Below are 12,106 nucleotides of genomic sequence, written 5' to 3'. Positions count from 1 at the left end.
TAGTGTGGTCGCGAAAGAGTTAAGAACATTTTCTTTATTTTTTCCAGGGCTGTATATGTTTATATTTTTTTACCATAAGGTACTGTATCCAGCAGTGTTGTTAAAACTGTTGTTTATTATCATTAACAGAAATTTATTAGAATTGTCAATTTATCCAGTAGCCTTCCCTATACACAGGTTTTTAGTAGAAACATACTATATACCTTCTTTTTTTTTTTTAACTTTGGCTACCTGAAGTTAATTGCTCCTTTTTGGTTATGGCAAGATGAGTATCTATCAACAAAAATTGCAGGTTATAATATCTAAGGTGAAGTTTTTTTTGTTATTAATATGTTATAACAGAGTCCTATGTCAAGTTTTTTCTTTGATCATTTTTAACTCTTCACAGACTGAGGGAATTGAAATCATAACTAATACAACAATTAATAGTTAAAATAGTTGTTAGTTCCCTACTCTGTCCAAATGTCCTTTAAATGAAGAATTGTATACCAGTGTTGCTGCACTGCAAATAAAATATTTAATAGAGAAAATTTTGATTTTAGTCAGTACTGCTGATATGTTTTCCTCCTGCTGCTCTCACCTAAATACAGTATAATTAACATGATACAAATGTTAATCTTTCTACAGGTCATTTCACCTCTGCGGAAGACCTAAATCTGCTCATAGCCAAAAACACACGGTTGGAGATCTATGTGGTCACAGCAGAGGGGCTGCGGCCCGTCAAAGAAGTCGGCATGTATGGAAAGATTGCTGTCATGGAGCTCTTCAGGCCCAAGGTAGATGTCGTGCCTGTGTTTGTATCAGACTGTTGGATTGTTTGCTAGAACTAGTGGTTAAATGTACAACCCTAACTTCATACCAAAGTTTTTAATTTCATTTATTTATTTATTGAGTCAGGACAATGCACATTCATCAACATTGATATGTTAAGCATCAGTGTAAATGCGCCGCACTTACCATAACTACTAAATTTCAGCCATAGTCCCAGCATGACAACATAGACACAAAAGACTTTAAAACCTTGCGACGACAAATTATACAATAGACAATTACAAAACAGAACATAGACGGATAATATCAAGGCAAAACAGACACAGACAGACAACAAATAAAAAGAGACAATTTTAACCCACAGTCACAGAACAGTCTGGCCTATTCTGTTCCTTTTTCATCTTTAAGTGTGCTTTGTCAAAATCTGGTGTCATTGATTTTATTCATGGATTCTCAGAAAGATAATCTGCAAATATATTGATAACTGACTGTTCTCCTGTGCCATACTGACTATTGAGTGACTCTGTGAAGTTATTAATGACATTTAATTTTACATTTATATGCTTAGGGTAAAGAAAGAAAAAAAAAGTAAGATTAATGTTGTGTGAAAATGATTGATAATTGCACCCACAAATGACCTCATACAAATTATATGTTTTATCTGGAAGGTGCATTTGACACAATGTTAATTTGTTAAGTATAAAATGGGGGGACAGAATACTTTCCTAACATGAATGGTTATTATAAAACTTGGCAGAGATAATAGTCCCATAATGTTAGGTGTCCTCGGGCTGACTAGTGGATTCAAACACTGTTAAGGGCTGTCTCTACTACTTAGGCTGGAGGCACTTAATCAGGATGTTTGATCAGCACTACTGCGACAACCTGTTACACTGAACCATGTTAATGAAATTGAAATTAGGCCTCTGCATGTTCCGTCTTTGATGACTGTGGGTGTCTCTTCTCGTTTGTTCAGGGTGAGAGCAAAGACCTGCTGTTCATTCTCACATCCAAGTACAACGCCTGCATCCTAGAATACAAACAGAACGGAGAGAGCATTGATATCATCACCCGTGCTCACGGCAATGTCCAGGTGAGTGACACAGCAATACAAATAGGATTCTTCAGATCTGTTGTATCGTAATATGGACTCATGAATTTAGATGATTTTTGCAGTTTGTCAGTCAGTATATATTTTGAAATTCTCTTGTTAATATTGATTAAATGCAACAGTGTACTATTGGACCTCCCATTAAATATAATTTAAATAGATAATATTTATATAAAAATATATTGTATTCTTCATATATTCTTTTTATGTCGATGGTAATCTTTGGTCTCATTTTAGTATAAAAGCTGAAAAGTGTTTACTAGCTGCACTGGATTCAATGGTGCTCTGAGAATGTACCAAATGTGGTTTCAGTACAGTGTACTGCCGGCCTTGAACGTTTTCAAACCAAAACGCTCTCTTTCAGGATCGTATTGGACGTCCATCAGAGACGGGGATTATCGGAATTGTAGACCCAGAATGCCGCATGATTGGCCTGCGGCTGTACGACGGCTTGTTCAAGGTGATTCCATTGGACCGGGACAACCGCGAGCTCAAGGCCTTCAACATCAGACTGGAGGAGCTCCAGGTCATCGACGTTCACTTCCTGTACGGCTGCCAGGCCCCGACTGTCTGCTTCATCTACCAGGTACTGTAGGAAGAAGACACAGTACACGGATGTAGGAGTGTGTGTTAAAGGGGAACTATGCAAGTCCACTCGCTTTTCTGCTGTTTTGCTAACCCTCCTCCTGGCCATGTGCATTTGTTTACAACAAAGCCAGCGAGAAAGCAATCAGTAGAGCGGTAGTTTAATCTGTCATGAACAAGAGATTACGGGTTACTGGGCGCATTCGTGTTCGGCAGAGGCTCAGATCTTAAGTTGTTTATCAGCCAAGAGATGCAATAATTGACATGCTAGGTGGAAGGCAGAGAGCCTCCATTCTCCCTTGTAACAAGTTAAGTCATTAATCAAATTACTCCAAAGGTGTTTAATTAGGGTTAAAAAAAAGTAGCATAGTCAAGCTACAAATCCTGCATAGTTCCTCTTTAAAGGAAAGACTTTGCTGGTAAATGATTGTCCTTGAAGCGTAACATTATGTCCCGTTGTGTCTTGTAGGATCCACAGGGACGCCATGTGAAGACCTACGAGGTCTCTCTGAGGGAGAAGGAGTTCAACAAGGGCCCCTGGAAACAGGAGAACGTGGAGGCTGAGGCATCAATGGTCATCCCAGGTAATCAGAGCATACACACTGTGAACATTACTGAAGGAGTAAGTGATGTTAGTAGTAATCAACAGGAAAGCTCTGCACCTCTTACCTGGATTTAGTACTAGAATTGTTTTTAATCTGATTTGTTAACTGTTTTCTTTTTCATTCAGAACAACCATTTGATAAACACTGACTCTTGTGCTTATGTGCTTGTATTTTAGTGCCAGAGCCATTTGGTGGAGCTATAATCATAGGACAAGAGTCCATCACCTATCACAATGGAGACAAATACTTGGCCATTGCACCACCCACTATTAAGGTAAAGACATTGAATATCGGGTATTAATATAACTCTGTTTTTTGTCTAATTAAAACGTTTAGAATTTAGTTGTTCTTTGTAAAACCCTTAAATATGATCACCAGTCATCCGTTGAAAGGAATGAATGATAGTTTAACATCTTTGCATTGCAATGTAGAACTGACTTGTGTATAGTGTTAGGGGAGCAGAGCCCCTTGTAAAGTCCAAAGAGTGATGAAGAATAAACGTTTTGTTTATGTAACATCATAAGTTATTATGAGTGGGCTGGTAGCAGAAAAGGCTCCAGGAAATCTGTGTCGTGTTAAACGGGAGGTTTTATGGCAAATAGAGTTCCAGATGCATTTGTCTTTGAAGCAAAAATAAAAATGGTGGTTGTAAAACTATCATCAGAATCAATATTATGTAAACCTCATAATAATGTGCTACATTCAGGAGACCCTGAAGGTGTATGTGCATGTATGTTTGTTATAAATCTCTTAACTGATGTTGAAGTTGAAGGCAGGTGACTCCCAGACAGTACATCTGCTTTTAGTGCTATCAAGATTAAGTTGCAGTCTGTACTGCAGTGCAACTTTAACAAAGCTCAAGGCCCAGAGGAGCTCTTCAACAACATCCTGCTTCTATAATTAGACAATATTCCCTTTCTGTCTCCGTGCTCTTTTGTACCATGGCCTCATACATTTGGAAAAGAGCAAATCAGATGTTTCGGATGCCGAATCTTCTAATTTAGAGTTACACCGCTTTGTTTTGCCTTTATGATGAAAAAGAAACTGAGGTCTTTGTGAGAGTTATTGGCTGTTTTGATAACTCACTTGTCAGTCTGAAAGGGGGGGGGGGGGGTGATTGATGTGTGTTTTTTCATTCAAGTTTCTGCAACTTTGGCTTTTCCTGATTAAGATGGCTGCTTTGGAATTCAGTCAAACTTTTTTTTTTTTATGATTTCACTTGTTTGGTGAAACATCAGGCTTTTAATGAAAGTGTTCAGTAATCCACCTGCTGTAAGAACTTGAACTTTTTGCATCAAAATTAAGTTTCCAACAAATAACAACCGTCACTGACTTGGATTGTTTTTGCTGGGGGTTGATTATATAATGTGATTGGCAAACACAAACAGCACAGTCTGGACACTCTGAATGACTCAGCACACAGAGAGAGTCAGTAAAGAGACTGATGGAGGTGACCCACCATCGGGAGGGGATTTCTCCCTGTGCCCCTGATGGTCAGATCAACTATGGCAGATGGATCTGTTGTCAGTCAGTATATTTGAAAGGCAGAAAGTTGTGAGCCCTGAACAAATCAACACACCCTGCATAGCCCTGCACTGCACAATATAATGACCTTTTTAAAATGATTGAAAAAATAAAATATTAAAGGGATAGTTCAACATTTTGGCAAATTGGCCCATTGCCATAATCCCTATAGTTAGGAGTAGGTTCATTATTTTTAATTGTCAGTGCAAGCTATTTTTAGAACGACGGAGCAGAGCCGCAAGCTGCTCAGAGCATCAAACTCATCAAATACACAATCCAACAACTCCAAAACGCTCTGTTGGACGTGGTGAATATGCACATTCACCACGCTATGAGATGATAACAAAATGTTACGAGACAGAGTTGTTTTTGAGATTCATGCAAAACCGCTGATGCGCGTTCCCGTCAGGGAGCAGTCTCTGCATTTGCCTCAAAAACAACTCTGTCTTGTAACGTTACATTAAAGCAGAAGTAAGCGGAGTGTTTGTGTTAATATAAGTCTTAAATAGTTATATCTTCCGACAGCAATCACTTATATAGAGTGTTTGGTCTGAAACACGGGTCTGTCAGTCACTCTGCTCTGCTGTAAGCCGAGGAGAAAACTTTCCTTGTATCCTACAACCTTTATCCAATGAGGAGAGAGAACGGCATAAAGGGGCGGTCCTCTCTGTGTGTGCAGCCAAGGGATGCACGTGAATGTGGTGACGTAGGGACGAGGGCGGGGACTGCTAACTCCATCGGCTGACAAGAAGTTAGCCAAAACGACCGGATCGCTTACTTCTGCTTTAATGTTGATATTGCTGCTACAAATAAATTATTGTTATTAGCTATTAGGTATTGCTGACTGTAGAATTGTCTGTTTACCTGAACAGCAGTCATGCAAATCCTTTAAAAAAAAAAATGAATTGTCTTGTTTCACTTATTACTGCTTAATTAGTTAGTAATTAGTTGTAGGTAATCATGTATCATAGATTTAACTGTTTTTATTGCAGTGCAGGTAACTGTGAATTTTCAGTAGCACAGAAAAAAAAGTATCATCACCAGCACATTAGAAATAAACATTGAAATGTTGATTACAAATCTGCAATTCAGAGGAAAAACTGTTGCTTGAATGTTGTGGTGTTTAACTGCATCACAGATTTGTCCTCAGCAAGACCCTGGTGTTATGAATAGAAATGCAACACAAGCGTAGCCCCGAACACTTCTCAGCCTTCTGTTATCTCCTCGTAGGCTGCAGCTCGTATCTTTGTCCTGCTGCTCTGCCGTGTCTTTTAAAAGCCCCAAACAGCCTGCGCGCTTGCCCGACTCTACAATTGTCTTGCAAGCTGTCATGTCTCTGTTACTGGTCTGTTTCTACAGGAGCACTGTCCAACACTGCTCAACAGATGTTTTAGGGAGGAGACAGCGGGGCGTCTGTTCTGTGTGACTAATGAAACCATCCGCTATAAATGAAGCTCAAGTTTTCGTTGCTCTAGATTTCCTTTCACACCTGTCGTTACATTAGTATTCAGCTGAAACACACACTTCCCTATCAGCAATGTCAAGAAAACACCGACGGGTATCCTTTGATGTATAACAACATTTTTTTTGGCAGCTAATTAATGAATTGTCACTCGTGCAGAGAAGTGTAAATTTAATACGAGACACCAAAGGTTGTGCCAACACGGAGGTTTGCTGAATGTTTCCTGAGCTCGTGTTATACACTCTATAAACCGGCCCGTGGATGGTCAGCAGGCCGCTCTGACTCCCAACAATCGAAGGAGCTAATTACTTGCCATTCAGTCGAGCGAATTGCAGGAAGTTTGCGAGGCTGCAAAAAGTAAAAAGCGGATCCATGCTTTGACAAAAAAAATGTAAGCAATACAACAGTCAGGAGGATTGGGGAAAATGAGTTTTGTATAGGCTCAATCAAGTGAGAAATTGACTGAGCTTGTACAGTAGACAATGACAATAACAATACCTTCCTTTGAAGGAAAAGTAGAACTGGCTCAGTCACACCGAGTGATTTTAATGCCAATTCCAATCATGACTACTATTGTACAGCAAGTTTGGGTGGCTTATCATGTGCTGATAGTGGAGAAGGGAGGCTTTGGCTCATAAGATGTTTTGCTGCAGCACAGTCTGGCTGAGGCCCAAAGTGTTAACCAAGAGTGGAAAAGTGAGCCCGTCAACAGCCAAGGGGCGTTTTGTTCAGGGAGGGAAGTTATACTGTGCAACAGATGCAATAGTTTGCATCAGTAGAGTTTCTTCTATAGCTTCAGATGAGCTCATGAAAGTCTTATATAAGTAGAGATGAAAAAATCATATGCCAGGAAAAGTCAGTAAACGAGTCAGTAAATAATATTAATATTGCAGCGATCACTTACCAAAGATTTCTTTCAGATAAATTAGGAACGGTGTTGCTGATGCTGATGCATGTGTCCTCCAGAGAGCACTACCTTGAGGTTTCTGAAGATGTCTGGTTTTGCACTTATCTCTTATTTAACAGAATTAATGGACTTCAAAATCAATATGTGGCTTTGTATCAGATATTTTTTCTTGAAAAATTCAGTATCAAAACAAATAGCAGCATCAAAAATCTAGTACAAGTCAAACTCCAGCTGTTCTTATTGACTTTCAGGTTTTAGTGGAGCGTGCTTGTTTGAATCCTTTCCTCTGTATCTTTAGCTTCTTATTCACGCTCTCATAGCGTCCACAGGCTCCTGACAGGTTGGCTGGCTGACTTAATCTTGTCAGGCAATAGAGGCATGAAGAGTGTGTAGTTTCAAATTGTACCAAGGGTATGTTTTCATAATGAGACTTGATAAAACAAACATACTGAAGACAGTTCCCTGTGGCACAACACAGTTCTTATATAAAGCATGAGGTGAATATTAAAAAAACTTCTTCTTTTTTTGCTACTGGAGGAGATTTTTCAGGCTTTTTAATTGTTTGCATGTGTTCCACTCTCAATTTACAGCAAAGCACCATCGTCTGCCACAACCGGGTGGACCCCAACGGCTCGCGCTACCTGCTGGGGGACATGGAGGGACGTCTGTTCATGCTGCTCTTGGAGAAGGAGGAGCTCATGGACGGCACGGTGGCGCTCAAAGACCTCCACGTGGAGCTGCTGGGAGAGGTCCTCTATCTGTTTTACTCTGTTGTTGCCCAACACATCACTCACTTAAGTCCAGCCACGTACTTGAAATAGTTTTGATTAACACATTTCGACTCGCCGTGCTCGTATATTTTACGACCGCTACGCTAGCCTCCGCTTCCAAACAATTCAAGCCCGATGACAGAGTAATGTGTTTATCTGTATTGGTTGCGTCCTGCCGAATAGAGAGCTGGGAGTTGTCCACGGTGTTTGACAAGTGCTAGCGAAGTAATTGATAACAAAACACATTAAGAGTTGCACTGATTGCACAGACAGGGGACATCCTCATTAGACAATCAGCTCTGGAAAACACCATTGGCAGCAACTTGATGATGAAGCATTAAACATCACAAAGTCCATTCAAAGTGCCACACAGATGTTTATGTACTGAATGAGTGAATTAATTAGTGAGTTATCTTAATTTACATTTTACAGCAGAGCCATCTCATAAGATGCACTGCGACACTCACTCAGACAGGCTGCGTCGTCAAAGTAACAGCCTGTGACTTACGAGAACATGCAGCCTCGGTCTCATACTCTAACTTAACAGTTTAAAATGTCCCAGAACTCTTAGTTGTTTTTTTTTGCCATTGACCAGTAATGCAAAACAAATCACAATGTCATGGGATTTCTTGCAGGGATATACTTTGTATGATGTACAAGCACATCATTCATTTTATTCATGGTTTTCTTTTTGTTATTCTGTCATTAATTTATTATCCTTCATGATGTTAAGCATGTCACTAGAGACTGCCTGTCTCTTTCAGCAGAGGAAAGATGCAGCCTAAACAAGCGTTAGAGTGGAGTGGAAATCAACATTCAGCTCTGTACTCACAGTTTCTTAAAGGGATAGTTCAACATTTTGGCAAATTGGCCCATTGGCATGATCCCTATAGTCATAGCAGTAGGTTTGTTACCTTTAATTGTCGGTGCAAGCTATTTTTAGAACGGCGGAGCAGAGCCGCAAGCTGCTCAGAGCTACGCTACGGAGGCTCATGGGATTTCTTGGTTTCCCTCATCAAACTCATCAAATACACAATCCAACAACTCCAAAACGCTCTGGTGGACAAGTTGTGACCTGCACAATCACCACGCTATGAGATAATAACGGAATGGAACGAGACAGAGTTGCTTTTCATGCAAAGCTGCTCATGCACGTTCCCGTCAGGGGCAGTTTTTCGGCAAGCAGACTCTGCATTTGCCTCGACAACAACGTCATAACATTCCGTCATAGCGTGGTGAATGTGCAGGTCACAACTTGTCCACAAGAGTGTTTTGGAGTTGTTGGATTGTGTATTTGATGCGTTTGATGAGGGAAACCAAGAAATTCCATGAACCTCCGTAGCGTAGCTCTGAGCAACTCACGGCTCTGCTCCGCTGTTCTAAAAATAGCTTGCACGAACCTACTGCTCAAACTATAGCGATTATGGCAATGGGCCAATTTGCCAAAACTGTTGAACTGTCCCTTTAAAGAAGAAACGTGTCTGTTGGTTAATGAGGAGTATTACAATAATATTCCTTATTTAAATTTTGAATTGCTTTTACTTTTACTAATTAATTGTTGTCATTTACCAATACAGTTTATAATATTGTTTTGCTTTACAAAGCAGGCATGGGAACATGAATGGATGTTGTGATCATCGTTTTAAATATTAATAACCGTTAACAGAATGTTTGGGCTAAAATCCAGTCCAATAATTCACTGTATGTTTACAGTCGACTGTGAAAACTCATTAAAATATGCTGTAATTAAGATCAGTGTATATGATGGGATAGTGTGGAATTAAAATGTCAAATCAAATGTATTGTATATAGTTAAGTTATCTCAGGGCTTTTGTCATATAGACTGCCCTCTCTATGGTTTCTCCACATCGCTGTTGAAACGGTCAGTGGCTTCATTTCTGCCTGTCTTCACTCTGTTTATCCACCTGCCTGTCCTCTGGCAGCGCTCCAGTCTGTTCCTCTGTACCTGGCTCAACCACCCTTTATGTTGCTTGTTGATTTTCCTCCTGCTGCCTTTTGCTCTCAATACCCACTTTGTTAACATTGACTTGTTAATGGTTTATAGCCCTGACAGGAGCTAATGGATCAGTCTGTTACTTGTGGAGAGGATGAGAAAAAATGATCCCACTCCTTTGTTGCCTGCTCGCCAGGGTGTCACTTATCCCTTTAAAGTTGATTTAGACAGTCACTGTATATCAATTCTGCGCTTGAAGCGAACGCTCATGTTAAAGGCAGACAGCTTTTGGCTCTCGGCACCTTCCTCTAATGACTTTCCAATGAGTTTAGAAAGGTAAAATGCTTTCTTTGTCTCTAGCTCTGGCATCACTCTGCAGACTATCAAGTCAGGTAGCTCTGTTGACCTAGAGGCAGATTGCTTTTCAGATCAGTCTAGATTTGATTATTGGGACCTCTCTGCCCAGTCGACAGCAAGCAGAGACTCCACATTAAAATGTTCGACAGGAAAACTTTGTGTATAAAAATACCTCAGAAAATGAGTTCATCTGATGACAGTGAGTCCTTTATGTCAGACATTATTGTCACTCGTGTCCGTTTACAGATGACTTGAAACCTTTCCAACTGAAATGACAATACAAAACAACAGCAAAGTCATTTTCTTATTTGTTGACCTTTATTTTTCCAACAGCATAATTGTGCATAACTACCTTCATCTGCGATAATCGTTTCATTTATGTTTCAGTTTAGCTGAAAAGAGTTCTTGGTGGCCTTTATTTTGTTTTGGTCAGCTGTTGTGCAAGTCTGGCTGCAGATAACTATAATAATGTTTAAATGTTAATAATTTGCCAGATGTGGTTGAAAATAAGTAGCATCTGAAATAACCAGAGCCTAGAGTGATGTTTCATAACTGCTCATTTATTTGGACAAAGTTTAGCTTTGTCATTTTTACATAGATCATTTCAATTTGTTTATGAAAATTATTGAACATATTTGTGCTAATTGTTGTATTGATGTCCCCATGCATGTGCTCTGTGACATTTTGAACTGTGACATTTTCTTACCAAAATGATTCATCAGGTATTCAGTCAGTGTATTGATCAAAACTAAATAATCTGCAGTTGTACACGGCCTAAGTTTTTGTTTTCTTCTCCATTGACAGACGTCTATTGCTGAGTGCTTGACCTACTTGGACAACGGTGTGGTCTTTGTGGGCTCCAGACTGGGTGACTCCCAGTTAGTGAAGGTAAGCAGCAAAGTTTGACATTTCTTCAGTGATCAAAGAGTTCAAGGATGTAACGTTGAGAAATAAATAGGGACGAACAATTTGCCATGCATCTAAGTAGAGCCACAATGCTTTGTTTATGGTCTGTTGAGAATGAGATACATATTACCTTTTTTTATAAAAACAAAATATGGCCACATTCCAATTGTGATAACATTTTGTTAAATTGTCTTGCCCTTGCAACAAAGGATACAAACAAATCAGATATACTTATGTAAAATAAAATGTCATTTTTTACCTGTTGTGATTTTTTAAATATATATATATATATATTTATTTCACTTCTGTAAATCTGGACAAAAAGCATTATATTACACAAAATTATGTTTCCGCCTTTCCTTCAATTTTCTGCCATTTATACTGTAGACAGTAACTGTCAGTATCTCTCTGAGTCATGATATCCTCTCGGAGCAGCTTGTTTAAGATTGTGTGTGGTGTTTTTAATATTAATTCTAAAAAGAATAATAATTTGTTGAAAAAATATTTTCATCAGTAATTTTTTTTAATCAATTACTAGACATTTCAGGCGACCCAATTTGAATTCCAGGCGACCCCACATGGGGTCCCGACCCCAAGGTTGAAAAACACTGCATCATGCACTGTGGCCAGTTCTTATTGACTTGTCAACGGGGTTCTGCTTGTTTCTCTGCAGCTCAACGTGGACAGCAACGACCAGGGCTCGTACGTGGCGGTGATGGAGACGTTCACCAACCTGGGGCCCATAGTGGACATGTGTGTGGTGGACCTGGAGAGACAAGGCCAGGGTCAGGTAAAGAAAACAAACAAACCCAGTTCTTTAATCCCCTACAAATCAGTTAGTTTGCCAAAACGTCACAGTTGCATAATAAAATGCAAAATCGTACACATATAGTTAGAGCTGTCTTTGGGGCATTCAACAGAAGATGTAGACATAACATGGTTATTACCGAAAACCTCCGTAACAGTGGCTGGGTACACACTGTAGCTTATGGTCTGTGTTTTCCTCTTCATCATCCTCTTTGTCACAGCCTTCAGGGAGTCTGGGCTTATAGCATCATCGCAGCTAGCTCCTTGAGTCGTGTTAACTGTGTTTTTTTTTTTTTTTTTGTCAGCAGAATTAAGCATGCTACACACTACAGCACAAACCTGCCGCT

The 12,106-nt window shown here is 39.6% G+C and overlaps 1 protein-coding gene across 1 annotated transcript in view; it reads left to right on the top strand.

The window, feature by feature from the left end:
- ddb1 (damage-specific DNA binding protein 1) overlaps positions 1 to 12,106 on the top strand; it is a 57,318-nt gene that overhangs the window by 2,179 nt on the left and 43,033 nt on the right. The window contains exons 2-9 of the mRNA XM_084001676.1: positions 628 to 776; positions 1,748 to 1,864; positions 2,247 to 2,468; positions 2,937 to 3,051; positions 3,249 to 3,346; positions 7,556 to 7,714; positions 10,851 to 10,934; positions 11,626 to 11,742. Of these exons, the coding sequence (XP_083857802.1) occupies positions 628 to 776; positions 1,748 to 1,864; positions 2,247 to 2,468; positions 2,937 to 3,051; positions 3,249 to 3,346; positions 7,556 to 7,714; positions 10,851 to 10,934; positions 11,626 to 11,742 (1,061 nt within the window). The remainder of the gene's footprint in view (positions 1 to 627; positions 777 to 1,747; positions 1,865 to 2,246; positions 2,469 to 2,936; positions 3,052 to 3,248; positions 3,347 to 7,555; positions 7,715 to 10,850; positions 10,935 to 11,625; positions 11,743 to 12,106) is intronic.

Source organism: Trachurus trachurus (genome assembly GCF_905171665.1).
Source record: "Trachurus trachurus genome assembly, chromosome: 3".
NCBI classification, from domain to species: Eukaryota; Metazoa; Chordata; class Actinopteri; order Carangiformes; family Carangidae; genus Trachurus; species Trachurus trachurus.
The sequence above is the reverse complement of the archived record's forward strand: the minus strand, read 5'-3'. Positions and strand labels throughout refer to the sequence as shown.